At 38.3% G+C, this 25111-nt stretch overlaps 1 protein-coding gene across 1 annotated transcript; it reads right to left on the bottom strand.

The window, feature by feature from the left end:
- Nucleotides 1-943: 943 nt before the first annotated feature.
- LOC145988163 (uncharacterized) lies at nt 944-24521 on the bottom strand. The gene is made up of 3 exons (XM_083122992.1): nt 24395-24521; nt 15235-15373; nt 944-1295 (listed from the first exon to the last, which is right to left on the bottom strand). The coding sequence occupies exons 1-3, from the start codon at nt 24519-24521 to the stop codon at nt 1028-1030; spliced, it is 534 nt and encodes a 177-aa protein (XP_082979118.1). The 3' UTR covers nt 944-1027.
- Nucleotides 24522-25111: the final 590 nt, after the last annotated feature.

A 25111-nucleotide genomic window follows, 5' to 3' on the forward strand; every position in this document is an offset into this window, starting at 1 on the left:
AATTACGGATTTACTATCCATGAAAAATTCGTTACGTGTTAAAAGAACGATAATTCACGTGCTTTCTTCGCTCGCCTGCGCGCCAGATTGTCAACTGCTTCACAACAAACAAATTCTCTTCCTTCCACCCTTGCAAGCGATTGCGTAAGTTTCCTCTCAGGTACCCACCCCACTCCAACTGCTCTCCCGTCAGCCGTGAACAGTAAACAGCGATTGCTTACCTTCAACGATCTCATATGAAGATCTGTTTCCATGTGTAGGTAATCTTTTATACTTTTTAAAAATCATTTCGCTGTTTCTTTAACATAACTTGTGTAGGTTCGTTAGGGACTATTTACTGTGTCGGAGCTCTACGAGGAAGTAGAAGCTGAGACCCAAGCAAACTGTGAAGACTGCCAATCTCGTGACGTTACGTCCGAGATACGTTACAGAGTAAGCCACGCAAAAACCAACCCACATGACCCTCCGTTTTTCTTCTTCTTCCTCAGATTCGACTTTCGTCAAATGTATGAAGGAGCCTTAAGTTCATGTCATAACAATTAGTTACAACAATAAACAGAGTTCCTGAATGTTCTCTAGCATCATGGAATGATCTCCCTGTGCTGTGCAAACTTCATGTTTATCTATTTTTCAAAATTAGCAACAAGATCAAGAATATTATATAAGGATAATTTTATACTACACTGAGAACTGGAATAGGTTTGAAGGAAACACAGATTGTCGTAGTATGCAATTTCATTCCTCACAAAAATTTCTGCTTTTAACATTTGTTGTTTCAGTTTTCAAGAAATTTCTTTTTGACCTTGACATTTGCTTTTTAGCGCAGCAACCATACACTATTCTAAGTGAAAGTTGTGTGCGAGCCCCTAGCATGCACAATGAGTTATGCCACAAACCAGTTTCCCTTGGGATGTAATATTACTTCAATATTCACGTTAACGGACTTGGACGTTGGAACTACACAAAACCTTTCTTCATCTTGAAGAAAAATTGTTCATGAATCCAGAAAATGGCGTTAGTAGAAAAGTTAATGGTGCATGTGAAGGGGTCCCACCCGCGAGTGAAACGCCGCGAGTGAAAGACACGACGCCGGGAGTAAAAGCACGAAGACACTCGACACTGCGGTTGTCGTGGCCGAACTCGAGCAGACTGCCTTGTCGACGAGCCTACAGTCCGGGGAGCTGAAGCGAGTGTATGACAGCGTGTCGGCAAGCACTTTCAGGAAGATGGCCGCGTCTTTTTGACACTTGAAGTGGCTCACTGCATAAATACATCTGAGGAATCCATGTTTGGCGCTGGAAAAAAAAACGAGGGATAACATTACATTTTCAAAACTGAATACTTGTGCATATAAAATATAAATTAATTAACATTCATACAGGAGGTAAAATGTGACATACAAAATCCTTCCTAGTAAGTATGTTTATTTTTTGGCACATTATACGAGTGTAAGTTATTAAATAACAGCAATTTTATTGTAAACTTCATGGAGATTTATGCACAACGAAAAGTGTTTTTTCAGGACTCAAAATGATTCTTTAGTAATACACCATAAAGGTTTCGTGACGATCGAGCAGTATTCGCCTGCGGAGTAGCTCGAACAACATGGCCGCTCCACTGTCGACTCGCACCGTAGAAGATCAGCTAAGTATTATTAGTTTTTTGTGGTCAGAGGGAATGATACCTTCTGAAATCTACAGCAGAATGAAGGTTCAGTACGGAGACAATTGTTTAAGTCAGGGGAGAGTAAATTAAATTAACGGATTCGCTGTGAATTTGCTCTTTCAATGCCCTAGTTGCCACGCAAATTTGCCTTCCATTCCGGTGTTCATCATGACATTTCGTCTTTCCGTCTTTCTACCCACACACTCTCATACACTCTCTTCTGACTTAAGCAATTATCTTCGTACTGAATCTTCATTCTGCTGTAGATTTCAGAAGGCTTGACTCCCTCTGACCTCAAGAAACGAATAACACTGCGTTGCTCTTCTAAGGTGCAAGTCAACATTGGATCGGACATGTTGTACGAGCTACTCTGCAGGCGCATACTGCTCGATTGTCACGACTCCTTTATGGCGTGTTGCCAAGAAACCTTTTTGAATGCCGAAACACAAAATTTCGTTGTGCATAAATCTTCATGAAGTTTAGAATAACATTCCTGTTATTTATTGACTAGACCTCGGATTTTAGGTTGTTAACATATTTTTTCCTTAACATGTTTGTAAGAAATAATAAGTTATGTCAGCTTTTCGTTAAGAAATGCAAAAACTGTTGAAGTTTTATAGTACCTAAAAAAACTATTTTGCTTGTTGGAACCTATTTTACGTTTATGCGCCTAACTCAAGCCTTTTTTTAGGTTTTTATATATTTTTAATTTTTAAAGGTTTTACATGATTTTTATGTCACACAGAGGCATTTGCTTTCTTGCTTGGTCACGAAAAAATTCAATAACTAACGTGTTTCAAACGTACTGTCTGTCGATTTCCCTTCCTCAAAGTCCATGGTGATTTTTCAAAGCTCTAAACAAAGCAAAATGTCTGGTAGCACTGTTATCTGTACAATCCAAAGTGGTTTGATTTGTGTGATCTTGCTCACTTTCGAGTCACGTCGGTGCTTTGTGGCATTCACTTCTTGCAAACTAACATTTCAGCATTGAAGTTTGCACCACTGACAATGATTTTGTTGAATACCTTTCCCATCAGGTGGATAGGAAGAGGATCTATTCGTATGCGGGCATCCCGTTCACCTGACCTTACCACTTAGTATTTCTTTGCTTGGGGTTTTATCAAAAAGCAGGTCTACAAAACTAAGGTTGCCAATCTCACAGTGCTGAAAGAACGCACACGAAATGCATGCGAACTGATCACTCCGGCTATGTTGCAGGAGGTATTTAATCCTGCCTTGTCTCGTTGGGACACTTGTTTTGAAATTGATGGAGGTCATGTGGAAAGCGTTAATTTTGTGTTTTGGTGTCTCTTCTGTCCTGTAGTACCATTTATTTTTGTCATTAGTCGCCGATTTCCCAAAAAATGTCATGGGACTTTACAATCACCTTGTATTATTTTGAGCATGTACGTATAAGATGATCCTCACAGACAAAATTGTGGAGTTTGACTGTGGATGAAATGAAGAAAGATTGTTGCCTAACTATACGGCGAAGAGTGGATTTTATTAGCAAATTTCCAAAGATAAGTTCTGCCATCGACGTAGGGTTAGGCAACACACATAACGTTATACAAGATAGAGCACATTTCAGCATGTAGATGCCCCATTTTCATTGCCGGTGACTATACCAAATTAGCATTTTTCAGGAATTTTAAACTATTTTAAGGTTTTTTGAACTTACTTCAGGATTTTTTGAGCCTAACTTAAGATTCTTATGACCTATTTTAGGACTTTTAGAACCTATTTGAGGGTTTCTCGAACTTTTTTCAGGATTTTTAGATCCTATTTTTAGATCCTATTTTAGGAACCTAAAAGCACACTTTTAGATCGTAAAGATCCGTGGTCTATTAACGACTTATCCTCATACCTATACTTGAATTTTTGTTGTAGTCCCGTTAAATACACCAATTGATGGACCTATGCATGTAAACGTTTGATGGAGAGAGAGAGAGAGAGAGAGAGAGAGAGAGAGAGAGAGAGAGAGAGAGAGAGAGAAGGGGGAGATGTATACCATGGAAAGGACGAGAGAGAGAGAGAGGGAGACCCGGATGCTGAAAACCCATTTAGGGGAGAACTTTCTTTTGTCATATCCTGAAATTTGTCGCTCGAGCGGAAACTGCATTACGTAACACCATATTCAATTTCTGCCTTGGAGGAGAGCGGACTTTCTTTCCGGAGAAGGGCCTCCACGTGTCACTCACCCGCCTCCAGAGCTACAGCGAGACAACATGGAAGACTGAGCGACTGAGAATCAAATTTCACTTTCATTATTCTTATTTCTGCCCCTTGCTTTCTTGCTTATGATCGTTGGTGCTCGCAAGACAGGTCAAGAGCGGTCACCTGATGCAAGAAAAGTAGAAGTCCTGTTAGTATACGAACGTGATGAAATGAAATTCACGACTTATAAAATGGTTTATTTTCCATTTCCATTGTCTGTGAGGCCCTCCCCGATGGCGTAGGGGTAGTGTCGTCGCCTTGTAATCAAGGGATCCCGTCTTCGATACCCGGTGGAGGCACATAGTGGTTCTGATCCCACTTTAAACTGTAGGTCCAGTCCCGATTACCCTTGCTTTGCACAAAGTATACTTAAAACACCAACTCACTCAATCAATCAATCATTGCCTGTGACTACGTTAGTTATCTGTGACGGGGCAGCTAGTACATGTGAAAAGCCGTTTCTATTGCAAATAACGATGAATTATTTCTCATCTTCTGTTCGCTATTGCTATTCTTTATGTAGATAAACTTTCAGATTACAATTGCTACACACGCACAGTTTAACTATGAAATCAAAATTCGAATATTGTACAATAATTATTTGGAAATTCGTTAATTTGGCGTTGTTATTGTAATTACACAACAATTTACATACAAATTTTGCCAGATGCATTTGATTGGGGGAATTATAAATATTCTTCACATATTATCAATGTTTAAAATAAAGGTTAGGTGTTGATTAAGTAAATTAATTATAATCAAACAATGAAATATTGGAAGATAACGCTTTCTTCACTCCTGGTGATAAGCATATCAGTTAAACACGTCTGTCCTGTAGTACGTGCAGCGCGGTGAATCGTTTTCTATGTTATTATGGTAGTTCAATATAACGTTATGTTAATCATTAAAATATATAAAAGTTTAACGTGTATTAAATGAATTTTGCAAAGTTTTGCAGACCTGAAGACCGCCATATCGAAGCGATTTGATCAATTACACTGAAATGAAATACCAGATCAGTCATTTGACATATCTAGTAACTGTATGGTTTTCTGTTTATAACCTCTTAAATTGAAGCAGTTTTCGTTGTCAAAATATTGAACCTATTGTAGAATTGTATTCTATTCGGAGAGAGAAAGAGAGAAAGAGAGAGAGAGAGAGAGAGAGAGAGAGAAGGAGGGAGGAGAGGGAGAGGAAGACACTATTTTTGCCCGACGTCTACTATGTTTACCCATTTCAGTCGAATACAACACGACAACAATGCTTCACTGTATCTAGTACAAGTACAATTTTCAGCGAGAAAGGGCTGTATTTATTGTTGTTAGAATATTTGCGAATTATCCCCACTCCCTTTCTAATCTAAATTATATATATGTATTTTTTTAAAATTTGGGAGAATTGAGGAGGAATAAATGATCTAAATTTGCTGTGATTTTAGTTCCTTGCACTCTCCAAATGTATCCTTAGTGGGAATGCCCCAATAAATACGGCTACTAATGATATAGGGACACAATTATTTACTTCGGTTTTTAATAATTGAGTTTATGAAACATAGAGAAAGATTTAATTTATTTCTGCCGTCAGAAGCTGTTTTCTGGCTCCTCTCACCCTATGTTTGATATCTGGTATTAATAACAACAGCAGACTTCATTTCTTTAGAGTGAATCCATCTTTCAAATATTTTATTTCCAAGTCATTTTTACTAATCATGCTGCAACGAAAGCTCAAAAAATGTAGCCTACAGCGGTGTTTCTTAACCTTGGTCAGATCACGGCACGAAACTTATCTTTTAGGAGTCAGTTCCGAGATTCCAGTAATATAACTCATAAATATTTGTCTAACTTTATAACCTTATACAATAATTAATACGTACACTTGAAATTAAGTGTGAATATATAAATTATGACGTAATCATGAAGAGTAATAGTATAATTTTTGTTAAGACTCCAATAATTGCTGATATTCCGATTGTAACAATTAAAATTATATTTAAATTGTCAATTACATATCTAAGTAACGTTGATGGAGCAACTTTTTGAATAGTTGTTATTACTAGACAATTAATTCACGTTATTCGTTCCATAACTTCGGGCATTCAGATGTGGAATGGAGCTGCTCCTATTTTTATTAATAAAGCTAAGGTTAGAAGCTGGGCTTGTATGTTGAAATTTATTGAATTAATTATAATTAGTGCTGCTGTCAGAATTATTGATGATGCTAGCGCTTGAATTAAGATGTACCTAAGTGATGCTTCTGTATTTCGTTGGTTGTTTGGTGTAGAAATTAATGGAATAAAAGGTTTAAAATTAGGTTTAATTTCTTTGCCAAGCGCTGAATCTAATAATAGCTACTTGCAGTTCCTCTAAACAACTTCATTGAATTAATTTGGTAAGCACTGCTTTTCAGTAGCATGTTGCGTGAACACCGAAAAATTCCAATATTAGTAAATGTGAAATCCACCACCATATGTATTGTTATTAAAACTGATAACTATTATTATTAATTAGATATTAATTATGTTGGTTGGAGAAAATCTGCAGTAAAAAAATATTTATACGCTGTAACTTGAGTGGCTTGAATCTTTTATTTAAACCAACTCATTCTTCTCAAAATATTTCCACTACAGAATACAATGGAAATTGCGCCGGAAACTGAACCTCCTCACGCGGCCCGGCAGAAACGATACCAGTGCCTAGTAGCGGCCTGCGGCTGGACTAGAGAACCCGTGAATCACGATGGATAATTCCTGAACGTTGCCTCTCGAAGTTGTTACTCCTGTGCAATACCTGTGATGCCCGTGGCGGAGTGGATATCACTGCGCGCTACGAAGACAAGGGTACCGGGCTCGAATCCAGGTCTGGGCATGGGTGCTTTTCGTGAGTGTCCTTTCATCAATTTTTTTTTTTATTCCAAGTTTCAGATACAGCACTTGTAAAGCCAATTTACACTGAAAACTGTAATAAATCAACAAGAACAAGTCAAGATGGTTTTAGATAAAAACAAGAAAGGTAAATATAAACATGATAAGACATAAACAAGGAAACAAATAAATTTTAAAGAGACTGTGAGGGAGGAACATTTCTGCGGGTTAAGTTGTAGATTCCACTGCTTACACCATGTGACAAGTTCGGAAAGAGCATTCTGGAGAATCACAGCATCTTGCGTGGTTGAGATTTCTTTGAAAAGTTTACAGTCGTCAGCAAACATGAGTATATTGACGGGAAGTGAGGAAAGTCTTAGAGGGAGATCGTCCATGTATAGACGTTCCCTTGTAGCACCCCAGACAAGACAGGAAGAAAATTACAAGAGACGCCTGAAAGGGTGACACGCTGTGTCCGTGAGTGTAGATAATTCTGGATTAAGGAGAGAAATTTGCCATGTATGTTAAATATAGTTCGTAATTTGTGAATGAAAAAGCATGGTTTATTTTGTCAAAGGCTTTTGAAATATTCAAGTATATCACATCTAGCTGGAAATTTTTGGAAATAGCCCTAAGCCCCACGACAGGTTAAGTTTGCAGCAGGTTTTATGTATTAATCCACTCGAGAATGCCACTAAGCATTCCCATGCCAGTCTCGCCTTAACCGCTGAGGTGTTCGTATCACAGTCAGTGAGAAAATCAGCACTATTACAGCGGAACTATATTCTGCGTGCACGTTTGGGTGTATATATGCGAAAAGTTGCTGCAAACTTAACCTGTCGCGGGGCTTAGTGGCATGTGAAAGGAGAACTGAAAGATTAGAGAGAGAGAGAGAGATCATGAGCCAAGATGTCAGCAGTGTTACGGAGGAAAATCGTGGGGGTCATCTGGTCATCTGGTCCTAAAGAGCGGTGTATGGGTAATGAGGCAAGGAGAGATTTAACTTCTTGAGAAGAAGAGGTTTTGATAGTGGAGGGAGAGTGTGAACGGACCGACTGCACGTCGGGGAGTGGGTTACTTGTATCATGCGAGGTGAAGTTTTCGTGAAAGAAATTGTTGAATAAGTGCACTCTTTTATCTCCACAGACTGTTTCCGATTTGTACTTGATTTCCATGGGGAACGCGTGATTTTTGCTTTCTTGAATTAAATAATTTCTTTGGATTCGTAAGGCACTGTGCTGTTACATTGTCTACGTAGCTTTTATATTTTTTCTTAAAAATACTTGGAGTGACGTCTGATGCTACAGAAGGCAGGGGTTTATCCAGGATTTTTCCCTTGGGGGGGGGGGTGCTGGAAAATTTTGGGGGGGTGTAAGTTTGGGGAAATTAAGTGCATATTTTGGACCGTTTTAAAAATGTTCGCCCTCATTCAATTTCTTCAAGGATGTTTCTAGAGATTAACCCCCCCTTCCCTTCACGTAACATTTCAGAAGAAAAAAGATGTCAAATACAGGAAAAGATGGAAAATAGATTAATGTTAACATTTCAGTTTAACGTTTCGAATATTGCTTTCCTTGCTTTAGTACTTCATTTAATCAATCGTTGGACAAAAAACAAGGGATGACATTAAAAACACAAAATTTTAAAATGTTATTACCAGGAATCATTTCATGCAATTCTTAAGCTAGTTATAAAGAAATTGGAACACTTGCGCAATATTTTAACTGCATTTGTATCGTTCTTGCCGTAGGTGTAACTCGGAGTTCAACTTGGGGGTGCCCAATTGAAATATCAGTGAGAATGCATTGCATGGGTGTGCGCGCACTTGCCTGTCTGAAGTAGTAGTAATAAATGCAGATATAATATGACTTAAATAAATTATGACACTGCCAGCAAAACGAGCAAAGAAATTTTTAGAACAATTTCTTTGCAAACTGATTATGCATATTATTAGTTAAACATAGCGACAGTATCCCATGATATTTACTCTTTACAATCTTGCCTTGCTCGTTCGTTGAAGACCTCAATATGAAAATCCTTGACCGATTTAATTCAAAAGCAATATCAGGTATCCATCAAACGTGCATCCCAACTTCCCACTATATTTTAACGTCTTCATGGCCATGCTCTAAATATATTGAGTTTCATTACTTTATTTCAGTTTGTGAATCATCGTTTAAACAAAGATTTGAAAACACCAGCAGAATTTGGAACTCACTCGCTACATAGAACTATTAAAATTACACGTGCATATTTTCTGTTAGAACAGGAGGGGGCCGGGGGCATGTGGTGAGGTAAAGAGGACGCCGAACGAGCAAAGCAAGATTGTAAAGAGTAAACATCATACTGTCGCTATGTTTAATTAATAATATGCATATGCATTATACCCTTACAAAACTTTGGAAAATACGCTTGGCGCTTTTGAGAGTTTATCTTTCAAATACTAAATGAGAGACTCCAGGGAATTAGGAGTCACGTGCCTCTCTGCCTTAAAAGAGAACGAAATAACATGTACAAATAAACGCATGGCATGTTAACTGCAAAAGGAAGGCAAGGAATTTTCACTTCTAAATTGAGGCAATGCTTAATTTTATTTTCAATTATTTAAAAATTGAATAACATTACCCCCACACCCCCTATACGCCTTCATGGCGTGGTGCTATGCATAGGGGAACACTTTACTTTTACTTTATAGCATTTCTTTCACTATCCAACACAAAGAGCACAATGAACCAAACAAATTTTCTCTCTCCACGTTTTCCAGTAGGCAGTGGCAAGTGTCGTCGTGCCCTCACTGGTGCGCGTATGGTCAGATATAAATTTAGGACTTAATGTAAATTAAATTTCTTTTATGTTTAATTCCTTACACTCAGGCCCGTAGTCAGGAATTCTTTGTAAGAGGGGGGGGGGGGCAAAGTCAATCCTAGAGGGGGCAAATTTTTAATATGTTGTGTCGCATTGGCAGATAGCTATAGCAGGGTACACAGAGGCACTTGACACCTCCCCCAAAAGAGATAAGTAACAGAAAAGGGATGCTATCTTGAAACTGCAACGTACAAAAAAAACAAACTTCGAGCAACATCAAATGGATTTTTTCGATAATGACCTTTCCAAATTTGCAAAGAATATAAAGTTTAACATAAATAGGCTAATACGGAGTGTAACTACTTGATATTTACAAGTTGATAATGTTAATAGGAATAGACGATTAATGGGCCTCTCTGAAGAACTGATTAAGGGAGCCCTTTATAAATCATGCTTCATAATGATTCCCTCTAGTTTCCAGTATGCAAGATTTTTCCGCACAAAGGAATCAAAGGAATCTAACGAGAATCCAACAACACGATTGTGCTCTGTTATGCAAGATAAATCGAAGTAATTAAATAATAATGGTTACATATTATCTACACTTTGATGAACTATGTAAAAAATTGTAATACATTTTTTTTGTACTTGCTAAAATATGGGTGTCCACCACGGACTCTATTTCCTTTAAAGGAGAGACTCTTGCATCACTACAGACAATGTTTGCCTACTGGTTACGTTAACCATTTTGCAAAATATTGTGTGAATTGTATTATATTATAGTTGAAATACATGTTTTGACACCTGACAAACAAATGGGAATCCCTTGATTGATCAATGACTTCTTGGATTACAGTGTCATATTTCATATTAAGTTTCATAGAAAGAAATTGTTTTAATAGGGCACTAATAATTTTACGGGGCACCATGGCATTCTCTTTGACATTTTTTTCACATAGATCGTTTGGCTCCCAGGGCCGACTCCCACCGCACCATATAGCTATGGCTGTGAACTTGGACTATAAGAATAGAAGTCATTGCGAGCGAAGCGAGTAAGAAAATTTTACAAAATGTATTTTTATTTGTATAAAATTTGAAATCTATAGGGGGTAATTGCCCCTTGCAAGTGCCCTTGGCCGTCTCGAAGAAAAATGCAAGGAACTCGTAAAAACTAATTCCATCATAAGTATCCAATTGTCCTGCTATTCTTAGATTCTCCTAGTCTTGTTTTTTTTTTACTTCAATGTTTGCTTCCCCTAGAATGGACTTCCTACGAAGGTCAGGAGGGTGGGGGGGGGGACAATGCCCCCTGCCACCCTGTGGTTGCGGCACTGTTTATGAGTGCCTCTTCATCAATTTCACGTCATCATTCATTGTTGCGATTAGCAGATTAGTGGCAGAAAAGCAACGCTAAGTAACAAAAATGAAATATCCACTCCCTCTCTCTACCACATGAATCACTATTACCAAAAAGGAAATTTTTCCCTCCCAATCCTGATACGACATCATACTGAATCCCCCACACGTTCAATAATCACAAAATCAATAAGTGTCTTTGTTATGTTGCTAGAGTAATTGTAAAGATTAGTGAGAATTCTAGGCGTTCTGTATTTTTCACAGCGGGGGCAAAGCAGGCTCTCAGGTTGGCAGTTGTCCCCTACACCCTCTAGCTACGGGCCTGCTTACACTTCCTTTGCTTCCTCTGAAAAGTTGAATCAACTTAAACATGTCATTCTGTCAGGGACCGACTAGATACAAAGAGAAAGACAATTTTTACTAAAGTTATATCTTTGCAAACTGACAATAACTTTAATTTAATAGGGTGCCAGTAATTTCACAGGGCACCACGACGTTAACGTTTTTCTATTTTTATCCGTTTTGCTTGTTCGGCACCACATTGCGCCCAGGCAAGCACCCCACGTAGACCCTCCCCCTTTTACAACTCTCTTTCTAATAGTATATAATTTATTTTACAAAGGTAAGAACTCTTGGAGCCACAAAAATGGCCATCAACTATAGACGTGAATGAATCACTTAGGTTCTTCATGAAATACTTGCCATTTTATATCGAATACTCGGTCAGTAAATTTTATATTGGTACTTTATGAATATCGGTTGGAAGAAATTATACCTACATATAGTGTCACTGATTTTCTACTCACCACTTTCGGTTTCTTTCTGTCTTGTTTTTCATTTTCTCTATCTTCTTCAGACAGTTTTGCAGTAAAGTTTCAGACATTGTTATACACTAAACAGAACGACAACACACGAACGGAGATGCTACACTGAGACTGACTTAAGGCCAAAGGCATTTGACTGTTCTTTTCTCTACCACTCCAAAATCATTCAGTCAGTTTGACATTTTCCAGATGGCAGTGTCCCTTCTCTAGAGCTGACCGAAGCCTTGTCAAGGGAGCTAGTGTTTCCAGGAAATGACGATGCTGCACATTCCACCCTTCCACCCTCCTTCCTTGACACTTTGGTTTTAGTTGATCGAAAGGTCCATTGGACTACGCTTCTTCAGCTACAAATGATTTCTTTCTGTTAATGTTGAAGTATTGTCATTGTATTGTTGATATAAACATCCATATTTACACCCCCCCCCCCGTAGGGGGGTGTTCCACTTTTCTGCTTGGGGGGGGTGTTCACCAAAATTTGGGAGGGTGTTGGGGGGGTGTTAGGGGGTGTGGATAAATCACTGACAGAAGGTTTGGTGTGTATGCACATTGGGGCTTTGTTTCCACAGATTCCAGGCTTCCTTTTTGTTTTTTAACACCAGGAGAACTTCATTGTGAAACCACACCGGGTATTTTGTCGATTTCGATTTCCTGGTCGGCACGAAGTCATTAATCACGGCGTGTAGTATGTCCATAAACATCTCCACTGATTTGTTGACGTCATCATCCTGCACCAGACACCAAGGGTAGAAATGAAGAGCTCGGCGAATGTCGTCATGGCTCATTCTGATCTTCGCGATTAGTTAAAACTGGATGAAAAGCGAAGTAAAATAAAGGAAACCAATCAATCGATACCTGTGATAGTCAACTCATCAAGGTGATCGAGGTGGACGGCTGTCCTAGTTGTTCACATCATTCAAGCCTGTGCGACAGGATACAAAGTGACGACACCACTTCACTAATGTTGAGTGTCACATTGAATAAGCCTCATACCTCCTCCTCATTATTACGCGATGAATTTCAGAGCAATTGAGACGTTTTACCACATAATTGCTCTTAACTTAGAGTGACGTGCCTGCTGACGCGCCATTTTCCACGCTTCTTACAAACCACCTTTACAAATTCATGAACTGGGGTCCTCTCAAGGAATCCATTGATGTGAAATATATTCTACGCGTGCCACACTTTCTGCATAAATCTACCGAGGAAGGCAACAGGTGCAATTTTGTTTTGTGCAGAAATCGTCATAGAATTCTTAGATTAAGAAACTAAAATCGTAAAAGCCCCTCTAACATAGTAGGTACGTTAGTAGAGGCAGGGAACGAATTAAGGGAAGTAATTACTAATACGACAATAAAGGAAGTAAGTTAGAGATACTAAATTAAAGTCAAAGCTACATCAACTAGGCACCTTTATCTTATTCAATATTGTATTTGAATAAAATACATCAGGGGCATTCCAGCGTTGCGTGTGTAACATTTCACACACAATACGTAAGGTTCTAGGCTTGAGATTTGGTTAACATATTCATAATGAACTTATTTCATAGAATTATGAAGTACTTGGTGATGTCTGCTAATAAATTCCAAAAGACTTAGTATGATGACACAGACTGAATTCATGAAAAGCATTAAGGAAGATGTGTTACGTTTGTGACGCTCTATAAAGATGTAGCAAAATTTTATGTCTGGTAAGCATAGGAATAATGCTTGTTAATGAAATATGAAAGTTATATACATTCACAAACAGTTAAACCTTTATGCAAGTAAAACCACTAATAATGTTCAGATTAATTCATGTTATTTACATGGAGTAAGACCACTTTCCATGGAATGCCCCATCAAAGTGTTTCAAGTTGGCGAGTGTAATGTGCCCGACCCTGTGGCCGAGTGGTTAGCATATCGCGCTGCAAGGCCAAGGGTCCCGGGTTCGAATCCCGGTCGGGCTTGGTTGTTTGTGAATGTCCATTCATCAATTTCATCATTTCATCACTCATCCCCATCTTCGCAAATTAGCCAAGAGGCACAAAACGCGAAGTAAAATAAACTAAATCAAATCAAAAAAAAAATCAAAGCGAGTGTAATGTAAAGTCGATTTTTCTAAGTTGCGCATTCACCAAATTCTGATGATATTTTCAGATCTCTGTTCAAATCTCACAAATTTTAAGTCATAATTTACTTTACATTGTGGCTTTAATACAATGAATTATAGTTACAGATTAAGGAAGAATGATATGGAAGGCATCAATACGCCTAGTGTGATCACTGTTACTACCCCAAATTCAGAACTGTCCTTCCTATAGTGTCTAAACATTTCAGATGACTAGAAATTTATCGCATTTCATTGAAATAGGTCGAAGAGTTTCAAGATGGCGGACTTTAACACATTTCTACAAAATCTGTAAAACTGGGGAAAATACGCTTGGTGCGTTTGGTGTGCGGTAGTTATATTTTCAGATATACTCGTACTAAAGTACAATATATTTTATGAGGCATTTTTTTGCAATTACTTACAATATGGTAAACCAGTGATTTGAGTATGGTTTTCGATATCGACAAGATGATGTAAAGGGGATATTCTTGGTGAAACCCAAAATGAAAGTTACTAAACAAAGGAGGTAATAGGAAATTGATAACGGGTGTGCTGATGATACGTTCCATCAATTTGCACAATAAGTTAGTCAACGTTATGGGAACGCAAGTGGAAGCCGAGGTGAGATTTCTACTGGGTTTCAGTTTCGGAATAACCGTTGTCTTTTTCAATGGATTGGGGAAGGAATTCTCCAGCTACAGCCAGTTCAAATAGGGTAATACAGTTTGCTCTAGCAAGATGTTCGTAGAGCATTATTGTTAGTGCGTGTGGAATGTGTATCTTAGTCACTTATCTAAGTATACAGGGTGTTTCCGTGACCTTGATTCAAACTTCCAGGGTGAACGGAGACTGACCCAAGTAGCAATATGAGATAAGGAACAGCGTCGATGAAAGCACGGTAGATCGCAAGAGACTCTGTCGCATCCACTCTAACATCCCCGGAGTCGTTCTGACGATATTACAGCAGCAACGATTGTTGCCAGGAAGGGGTGCAGTGCAAAGGGTGTTCCTCGGCTGAGAACCCAATCGTCAAACGTTTGAGTGAGAGAACCTGTTGGCAAGAATCCTTGCTATCTCGTCAGAACGACTCCAGAGCAGATACGACAGAGCTTCTTGTGACGCCGAGGCCGTCATTTTGAATAATTACTGTAACGTTTTCGTCGTAGAGTGCTACGATACACTATAGTAAGATCGGTATTTAATCTACAAGCCACATCATTCAGTTGTCTTATTCCACTGTCACAGGTAGCCTCAAATAGTTTTGGCTCATAACATTTTAATGGTGCGTTTCCCGAACGGAGTTCCTTATCTCATCCACCTTGGAAGTTTGATCAAGGTCACGGAAACACCCTGTATATAGAGGAAAGAGTGCATGTTTATTGTCTAGAAACTCCCATCAGAGGCAGCGCTGTCCCTCACCAGCAGAGCTCAACGGTCCTTGCCTCGAGCGAGACGTTGCTCCTGTTCATCTCCTCCGTGACGAGGCGCAGGAAGCGGCCAGCGCAGTGGTCCCAGTCGCCCGTGATTCCCTTGTAGCACTGCGTGTGCTTCAGGTACTCTGCAACGGAATGCAAGACAACATTATAACCTACAAAAACTCTCAATATTTAGTATACGCAGGAGAAACTGCAGACTTTTCAAAAATTATGAAAATCCTTCAACTTACACCTTACTTTGAAAATAAAATTTTAATCGTGCAATGTCTCTTTATTTGTACCATTCTCTGGCTTGTCTACCAGAAAAGGAATCTATACTATTAGACAAAATATCTAATTATTTTCAATTAAACAAAACACTGATACAGCATTACAATATGGTAAAATTCGAATGAACATAAGCAAAGACAATCAAAATATATTTTGATATTAAAAATGAACAAGTGCAAGAGGAGAAATACACTTCAGTTAATTTATGTACTGGTGTTGCAGAAGTACAACAAAATAACAAAGAAGATTCGAACTTTATTACATGAAACTTAGATAAATCAATTTAGCAATCTCGAACACATGCAAGACATAATCATAAATTGTAGCAAACACTAATTTTTATTCGTATCAGTTCATGAAATGGTATAATAGTCTAGTGGTAGTGGTTGTGGTTAATTTTCGAAGATATGCATTCATCCTCCAGTAGAATGAAGTGAATGGAAATAATGATGAATCTTACAATGGTCACCGAAATCCATCCCCTTTCAAAGTATTTGAATAGGGCCGTAGACCTATTCAAACTCACAACCCGCGATTACATTCTAATCAACTACAATTTACGGGGAAACATAAGAAACAGGATAACATCATGACATACTACTTACATTATAAAAATATGTAAGTGAAAGATCTACGTGGCATCACTACCGGTCCTGTACCGTCCCCTCGCTCGTCCTGGAAATACGTTGCTAAGCAACAGCTTTTAGACGATACTCAAGATGTTTGTAGGGAATCCGACAATGTTCGATTGGAACTCATGTGTGTTGTTAAGGAAAATATCGAAAAGATGCAATTTTGTTGTTTATAAAATGGGAGATATTAGAAACTGAAAGGGGTACATAAAGAAATACAAATTTTTAATTTAAAATATTTATCTTATTAATTGATGCTCCCATAAAGTAGAAGGCTTTAGAAGCAATATCTAACTAGTGTAGTTCCAACCTTCATTTTAAAAATAGTGAAACCACAATAAATAGTCAAATAGTAAAATAAAATGAAGGAGGTTTGTTTGAAAGACAAGCAATTGAAGGGCTCGGGTGTAAAAAAAAATGTTAAGTGATATTTTGGTCATTTTTGAGTTACAAAGTAAAATATGGCATCCTTCAATTTTCGAGTGAAATTGCCATGTCACACAATTTGCATTGGACTCAGTGAAGCCTTCTCAAATTGATAAAAACAACACGAAAACAATTCATTTACAGTATAGCTTGTAATAACCTTTTCTTCTTAATGAACTCAGAAATGACCAAAATGTCAGTTACCATGTTTTACACACGAGACCTTCAATTATAATCGTAATGCGGGAAGAACGTCAAAGCTTATTGTTAATGCACTTGGGTTCAGCAACTACCGCGAACAAATGTGTGAGACAGAACAAGATTTTACAGAAAATAGTTTAACTCCTCAATTGTAATATGGGAATCGAAAAATTAAAAAATAAATAAATGAATATTATATACAGGGTGTACCAGTAGCGATAGAGCAAACTGAGACGGTGAAAAGTACGCGATAGTAGAAGCAGAAAAGTCTCAGTAAACATGGGGTCGTAAACAAACTGTGTGTGTGGTTACGATCCGCCACTGACTTGATTTTTCTATGTAGTTTTATTTAACCCTTATTTTAGTGTACTAATGAGATATAATGCAGCATTACATATTTTAAATGAACACGATCCAGCATATAAAAAGGTCTAAAATGAGATCTGTTTGTGTTTTCGTCAAAATTAGTTGCTGAAAACTTCATGAAATTGTTTCTGACGATTTAGACGTAAAGAAACATAACAAGCAGTCTCATTTTTTCCGACGAAATTTCTCTCGCTAAATGTTAACAAGTGGACGCAACAGGCGAGTAGTACTACCAAACATGGCGGCCGCCGCAAGCTATTTTGGCTTCAGCTGACGTCACACGTACTCTCTCTATTCCTTCTATACTCTAAGTCTACACCACATTATAAGAAATAAATGGTTAAGAAACAGAGATAAAATAAGGTTAGAGAATGGAGAATGAAGAAAAAGGAAATCAAATCAAGAAGCAACACACACACACACCCACCCACCCACACACACACACACACACACCCACACACACACACACACACACACACACACACACACACACATACAGAGAGAGAGAGAGAGAAAGAAAGAGAGAGAGAGAGAGAGAGAGAGAAAGAGAAACAGAAGAGAAAGTGAAAAGATAAATTTAGAAGAAAAGCAAGATGAAAAAGAAAAGGGAGATACAGATCATGGATTGTGAGAAAGAATAAAGAAGAAACCGACAGAAAATGTGAGAGACAATATAGGCACGAAAACTAGAAGGAACATACAAGTAAAGAAATAGACAACGTGTGCCACAAATAAGAGGGAGGGAGAATGGTAAATGCAATTTTCCCTTATTCCTATACTATGATCCACTATCTCTGAAGCAAGGCGTCGCACAGCGGCAAAGAAAGTGGGAAAATCGAGTGAGCAGAGCGAAGCAGTACCCGTTGCTGGGAAGGCTGGGAACTGCGGTCGCCATCCCCTCCTCCACGCAATTCCATTCCCTCTCACGTGTCCATTGGTGGATCCGTCTCGCGTCACTTGTGCAGAGACTTGTTTTCGTTCGCTTGCTATAGAGATAGATGGGACAGAGTATAGGGGGAGGGGAAAGGGAAACAAGTGCCCCACTTGAACTGACCTTCGGAGACCCATGATGAGCACAATAACAAAGCCAGTTGAATAGAACCCGAATTGTTCTTCCTTTTAAAAAAAGAGCTGTATACGCACGTGTGTATGTGAAGAATGTAGATTTTACAGTGTGTAACCGTAACTTTTAAATATGCTGTATTTCTGACACGGTTTGATAAGAAAATTTCGTGGTGGATTTAGAAAAGTACACACGAAACATAGTACAATGCAGAACATGTATTCATTGAGGTAATAGATTGATTGATTGATTTGGTGTTTTAAGTCCACTTTATGCACAGTAAGGCTACTCGGGACTGATCCTACAGCTTAAAGTGGGATCCGAACCACTATGTGCCTCCACCTGGTATCGAACCCGGGTGATTACAAGGCGACAACGCTACAACTGCGCCATCTGGGAGGCATAAACTGCTCTGTTAGAGTAACTTGGAGGGGCCAGGATGGGACTTACCTCACCCAAAATTTTTGGGTTCATTAAAATTTACAATAGTAGTTTGTTGACCTTCTCGAACTTGAGGAGCAATGCTACAAACAGTAATATTTGTGATTTCGCAAATGTAAGAGTTATTTATCAAATATTCTTGGACACTATTTTTTATGGGATATAAAACTTTCAATTCTTACCAGCGTTCGATTCTGTCCCCCAAAAGTTAGTCCCAAAGTTTCGCCTACGAGACGATTAAATTATTAAAGTCCAGTCCTGGCTCGTGACATTCGTGGTGGAGTGGTTAGCGCACAGCGGTACGACTACGACGCAAAGGGTTCCGGGTTGGAATTCCGGCTTGGGCACGGGTATTCTGCGTGAGTGTCTCTTCATCAATATCTTTATATCATCACTCACCATCATCTTTGCAGAAAGGCGAAGTATAATAAGCAAAACCAATCAATCAAATGAATCTATTCCTGCCAGTCACGTTGTGAGGTTAAACATCCCCTGGAGTAGAAATTGAACTTTCTCAGGTTTTTTTTATTATATTGACGTGATCTACGATGCTCTAAACAGAACGCTTGTATTAAAGTGAAAAAAAAATATATAGCACCATCTAAAAATCAGACATGACAATAATGAACCTTATATGAGTTACAAAAAGGTCAAAATAAAATATACTCGTTTCTGGAATATATATAAATGTATACAACGTAAATATTTCGAATTTTCTGTGCGCAAGGATTGGCAGATGAATTTCCATCCATCCGTGCCCATTTTTACATTTAACGAACAAATATGTTTATTAATTTCTGCAGACAGAGCCCTCCTGCTCCCTTTAAACCTGTACCAAGAAGACGGAAACAACAGCAACGCAGATTGTGTCAGAAGGGAAGAGGAAAACACGTCCCTTTTTAACGTGACGGAGGAAATTGTATGGGCTGCGATAAGGAATAATTTACTCAGCCATACACTCACGAGAAGTTAATTAGCAGAATGAGGTTTTCGTGTAATTAAATTAGAGGAATGTTCATGTTTCACGAAGAGCGGAGAATTCAACATGGATTCCGTGCTTTCGGAAACAGCCCATGAGACGCTGATGTTAACAAAGAAACAATCTCTACGCCTCCATTTCCATCGTGTTTACGAAAATACATGAGTAGGTTATAACTTGAGCAAGATATGTCATTACCAGGTTTATGACTTGCTGGGATGGGGTTGAACGGGTCCGTCGACCTCCCATGGAAATGGACATCGTTCATTTCAAGTTACAAAAAAGCAGAAAGATTATTATTCTTTTATTAATAACATAAATAAAGTTCGATTAGTTACTATTCTAACAGAATAACCAAAGTGAAACCTGGATTAGATCGAAAATTATTGGATAATTAATATAGGAACAAGGTTATAATTTCAAATTCTACAATTTAATAATAAAAAATGTAAATGGTTCTACAGTTTAAAAAAATCAAAAGTTATAGTTTCAGGTGAAGAGTCACACAACATGAACCTTATGAGTAAAATTTCCCCTAACTTTTACAGCATTTTCTTGAATGAGGCATGCAAAAGTTGATAACAAAATAAAATTACTGTGAATTTCAGTACACTAACTGTGTTAAATGTAAAAGTAAGTATGAAATGACAGCTGTGCTGGATATTCACTCATATGTTGGATCGAGTAGTAAAGCCTCCCCGTTTATATTAATAACAATAATGACGATAATAGTAATAACAATAATTTGGAATAAAATTGGTTCATTGATATTAGTTTACAATATTTATTAGTGGATAATAACAATTATATTTTAATTTTCATCTATTTTTATTGTTGCTATTATCATTTCTACGATTCAAATTTGATCATTGGCCCTTTCCCCCCCTCTCTTGCAAGAAAATAATGGCAACGCCTGTGACTACAACTGTAAACTATATCGAATAAATAGTTTCAGCTATGAAAATGGTATACAAGAGATTCGTCGTTGATCAGTTCTTAATTATAGGATGTAAAGTTTCAAATGTAATGCTATACATAATTGAGTGGTGCAATAGGCGTTTTTTGCTCGAGCGGCAAATAGTTCCCACGGGCAACGCCAGGTGGCATGCAGAATTCATAGTTCTTCCGCTAGAGCAATAAACGACAGAACGAGCGAAATAAACTCGAACTCTCGAACCCTATTAGTACACGTATTTCCATTATTTTTCTATGGTAATGGGCCCCAAAATATGGATCTTCAAGTAAAAGACAAAGTGAAATTGAAAAGTAAGTGAATATAGTCATCATCTCCATGTTAAAATGCAGTTTTGTATATCTTACCGAGATATGCGAAGATGAAATAGATGATTTTGGGCTGAAACTACCAAGACTGACATTTTATGTTTCTTTGATTATTTTCACATTAAAATGTTTGATTGAATGTTATAACTTCATTTTATTATTGCAGAATATGATTATCATTTTTGGTAAGTGAACAATGATGTACACGTACTTCTTGCACTGTGATATGATACTTGTACTTGCTTAGGCAGGTCTGTCAGCGTGTGTATCCATTTTACGTTTCGGTCTGTAGATATTGCATAGTTTCATATGTGCTGTATTTGAGTCTTACATAATATACGAAATTATTATTTAGAATTCTAATTGCATAAAGTGGATTCCTTCCATGTATGGGCTTTAGGTTGACAGTGCTGTTTATTAGGCTCTGAAATACGGGACGTTGTTAATCATTCCACTACGAGTGCGGTACGTTCGAGCGTAGCACGCTCGAGCGTGGGAGATTCGAACTAGTTTGAGCGAGCGAAAATGGTCCAATGGAGTGTTGCGTGTTTGTGTAATTACAATCCGACACAATGCGATGTGATGGAGTCAGTTTTCAGTTCTCAAAAGTTAATATAGGATTTTCACTTTTTAACATAGAGTAAAATTTATACATATTGCAGTTCTTTAACAACACTTAAACTACAAAAGACAGTTGAATAAATGGGTTCGTAATTATTCTGTTGTTTGTCATTTTACCTAGGAAGTAAGTTATGTGGAAGATTTTTGCAACTAACATGGTAAACTTAATATACCGGATTAGTCAAAAAGAAGGAGCAGATTTCAAATTGTCATTTCCGACAAACCACACACGACAGGAACATAATCCGCACATCACTGGATACAGGAAGGTTCCAAGTTTGAAATTTGCTGATGATGAGGCGGCTGTTTATAAAATCTACAACGGAATTTACGTTGCACTTGCACAATAAATTCACAATTTCCCAAATTTTAAAACGCAAAACGTCTTTTTTGTGTGGCGTCGTCATTTACACACAACGAGTAAAAAAAGGTAATTGTTAGTGCACGAACAAAACCAAATGTCGTACAACAAAACTTTGAACCTTAATCTATCCAATGATGGTGGATTATGTTTATGTTGTGTATTGTTTGTTGGAAATAACATTTTGAACTCCGTTCCTTCTTCTTGACTAACCCTGTATTATTAGAAATAACATTAATGCAATATACATAATCAGGACCGTACTGGCTCGGTGAGAGAGGCAAAAATGGGGGAATAACAACGTAAAATAAACTTTAAAAAATCAGTCTTCACGCTACTTGAAGAAGCAAAATGTATGTTGCAAATGAACATACAGCATTTCTGAGATACGTTCAGAAATCGTTAGCCTGCTCAATTCAGAAGTAGACGCTAATGTAAGTTCAAACTCTGGGGTGTTGAAAAATCATTATCTACATTTCGTTCAACTCTGAAAGATAACAGGATACTGATGCTCTGTAGCTGCAATACATTAAGATGCTCGAAATTCTTCGGATTTTTCATTAAAGCCGAGCACATGTTCTCCTTTTGCTCCATCAGGGGCAACACCTGTGCTACACATGCACGTCTGTATCGTAACGAACTGTGTGGTTCGTGGGATAAAACCAAGAATATTAACCATTATGCTTGGGTGATATAGCTTTGTAATTCATTCATCCTCACTGGTGAGCACTCGCCCTTGGCAGATAACTTGATGGTAATGGGCGAGAGGTTACTTTTCACACATGGAAATGGCACAAGACTAAGAATTTGGGTTTATATCTTCTAGTTTCGATCAACATGGTTAGAGAAGGATGTTACCTGTCTGTTCGATGATGAAGAGTTCCACGGAGAAGACTCTTAGAATTGCGCTATGCAGGCTCGCTCAAGCTCCCCGATGTTTCTCGTTCCTCGATCCAAAGTAAAAGACCCCACATCGCCCTTTACACTCTAACTTATCCTTTCTTCCACCACCTGGTTATTGCTCCCTAATCCCAGTTGATCAGCAACTTACTTTCAATCAACCAGGAAGATTGATTTCATACTGACCTAGCATTCTTTGAATGCTTGAGAGAATAACTGCCGACGAAGGAGGTTATTGCTTCTGGCTTGCTACCTTTCTTGTTACGGTATGAACAGGAAATGATGAAATTCAACATGTTATCAACAATTATCTACGAAAAATTCCGCAATTGACTCTAAGTTAGGCAAAGTGACCTGGTTTAGAACCGTATTTTACCTTATCACATTAGTTCAATATCGGCAATTAGGGGTGGGGGTGGGGATGGGGGCATGGGGAGCAGTTCTCCTGACCAACACACTTTTTGGCCCTGCACTATGGTCTCTTAATGCTAAGCCTTGTCTACCAGTGGATTTGACCCAAAATAATCTGGCCGAATTACATTTTCAATACGACTCTTTCTAATTGCAGTAGCCGGCCTCTGTGACGGGAGTGGTTAGCACATCGCGCTACGACGGCAGGGGTCCCGGGTTCGAATCCCAGCCTGGGCATGGGAGTTTGTGAGTGTCAATTCATCAATTTCATCATGTCATCACTCATCCCGATCTTCGAAAATTAGCCAAAAGTGGCACAAAAAGCGAAGTAAAATAAAGCAAATCAATCAATCAATCAATCAATCTAAAAGCAGTAGGTAAAACATCCCCCCCCTCCTCAGTTTAGACACCTAATCGCCGCTACTGTGTGCATATATTTTTAAACAATAAAATCAACGTGTAACAAACGCAAGTGAACGAAACACTGCAGAAAAAAATATTACGTTCTGACCAATATTATAAGAAATGGAACGCATAAAATACAGGGAATTACACGACTCTCGATGGAACTACAAATCCCCTCAACCCCTGACTCTAAAGTCACAAAACAAAAAAAAAACATTGTCTGGAGGAAATCGTAAGCTATGAATATGGTCCAGTAACTTTAGGACGTAAATTACGTAGTTTCTTACATATTTGCTGTTATTTGTGTCGGAAACCAACTTTTACTCTAATTTTAAAAATTAAAGAAAATTTTTGAAGCCTTGTAATTCAATTAAGATGTATGGTAGCTCTATAAAACAAAACCCATAATTTAGCATATTTTCTGTTCTTTCAGTTTGGTTATCTTCACTTTTTGTGTACAATGCACCGTTTTTGAGGCATTAACCTACTGGTCAGGGAGTGATGGACTCTTGAAAATAGGATTCCTCACATCATTTTACCATAGGGGCAGTTAGTTTCATTTCTGTTGCAATTAGTTCCTCGGATGGACAAAAAATTGCATAACTTTCCTCGACTATAAGATGGTTGGGTTGGGAGATGTGATGATTTGGCATGGAATGACCGAATAGTCATTCCTACCCAGAAGCAACTGACAAAAGTAGCCGGACATAATTTTTAACACATGTTCCTAACATTAAATTTTGTGTAAGACTACTATTATTAAAGCTATTTGGAAAAGTGAAATACCTGCTTGGAAGCTGGGAACGTCGCAGAGGAACTTGAAGGTGTGTCGAGCTCCTTCCACTCCACTGTTGATGACTCTCCTCTGCTGCTCACTGAGGCACTGCGTCGTATAGCGGTCAATGCACGACATCCCCGTCTTGAATCCTCTTCGAATGAAGTGCAGGGGAAATGAAAAAAAACAATAGCACATAGAAAATCATTATAAAATCGTAGAACTCTAATCTATGTGATGATATACATATATTTCACAAAAACTAATTTTCAAACTGATACAGCGCAAATGCTAAATACTTATTTTGCACACAGCAAATGCATGTTGAACATACGTGAGAACTCGTGTGTTTGAGTGCATGTGGTGGAGTTGGGGGGTGACAGAGATGAAGGGAAGCGAGCTGCCATCATAGCCACGAGAAAGCAAGAGTTCTAATCTGCCAGATCCAATATTCTTAACTGAGAATTGAATCATGTAATTTCTAAAACGCCAAAACTAAAGTTTAACTAGGCAGTGGCAACCATCAGGGGGACGTTAGTTGCTCTCCACTTCTACCCTCTTTTTGTCCCGCACTATGGCTTATTAATGCTAAGCCTTGTCTACCAAGAGAGAGCAAATTGTCCTTGCACCCCCCCCCCCACCTCCAGTTTTGAAACCCAATCGCCGCTACTGCTAGGAACCATTTTTGAATTCAACTACTGTAGGTATTTTCAACTCTTACGGCGACC

The sequence above is a fragment of the Lepisma saccharinum genome, chromosome 5, assembly GCF_977018435.1.
Source record: "Lepisma saccharinum chromosome 5, izLepSacc3.1, whole genome shotgun sequence".
Lineage (NCBI taxonomy): Eukaryota > Metazoa > Arthropoda > Insecta > Zygentoma > Lepismatidae > Lepisma > Lepisma saccharinum.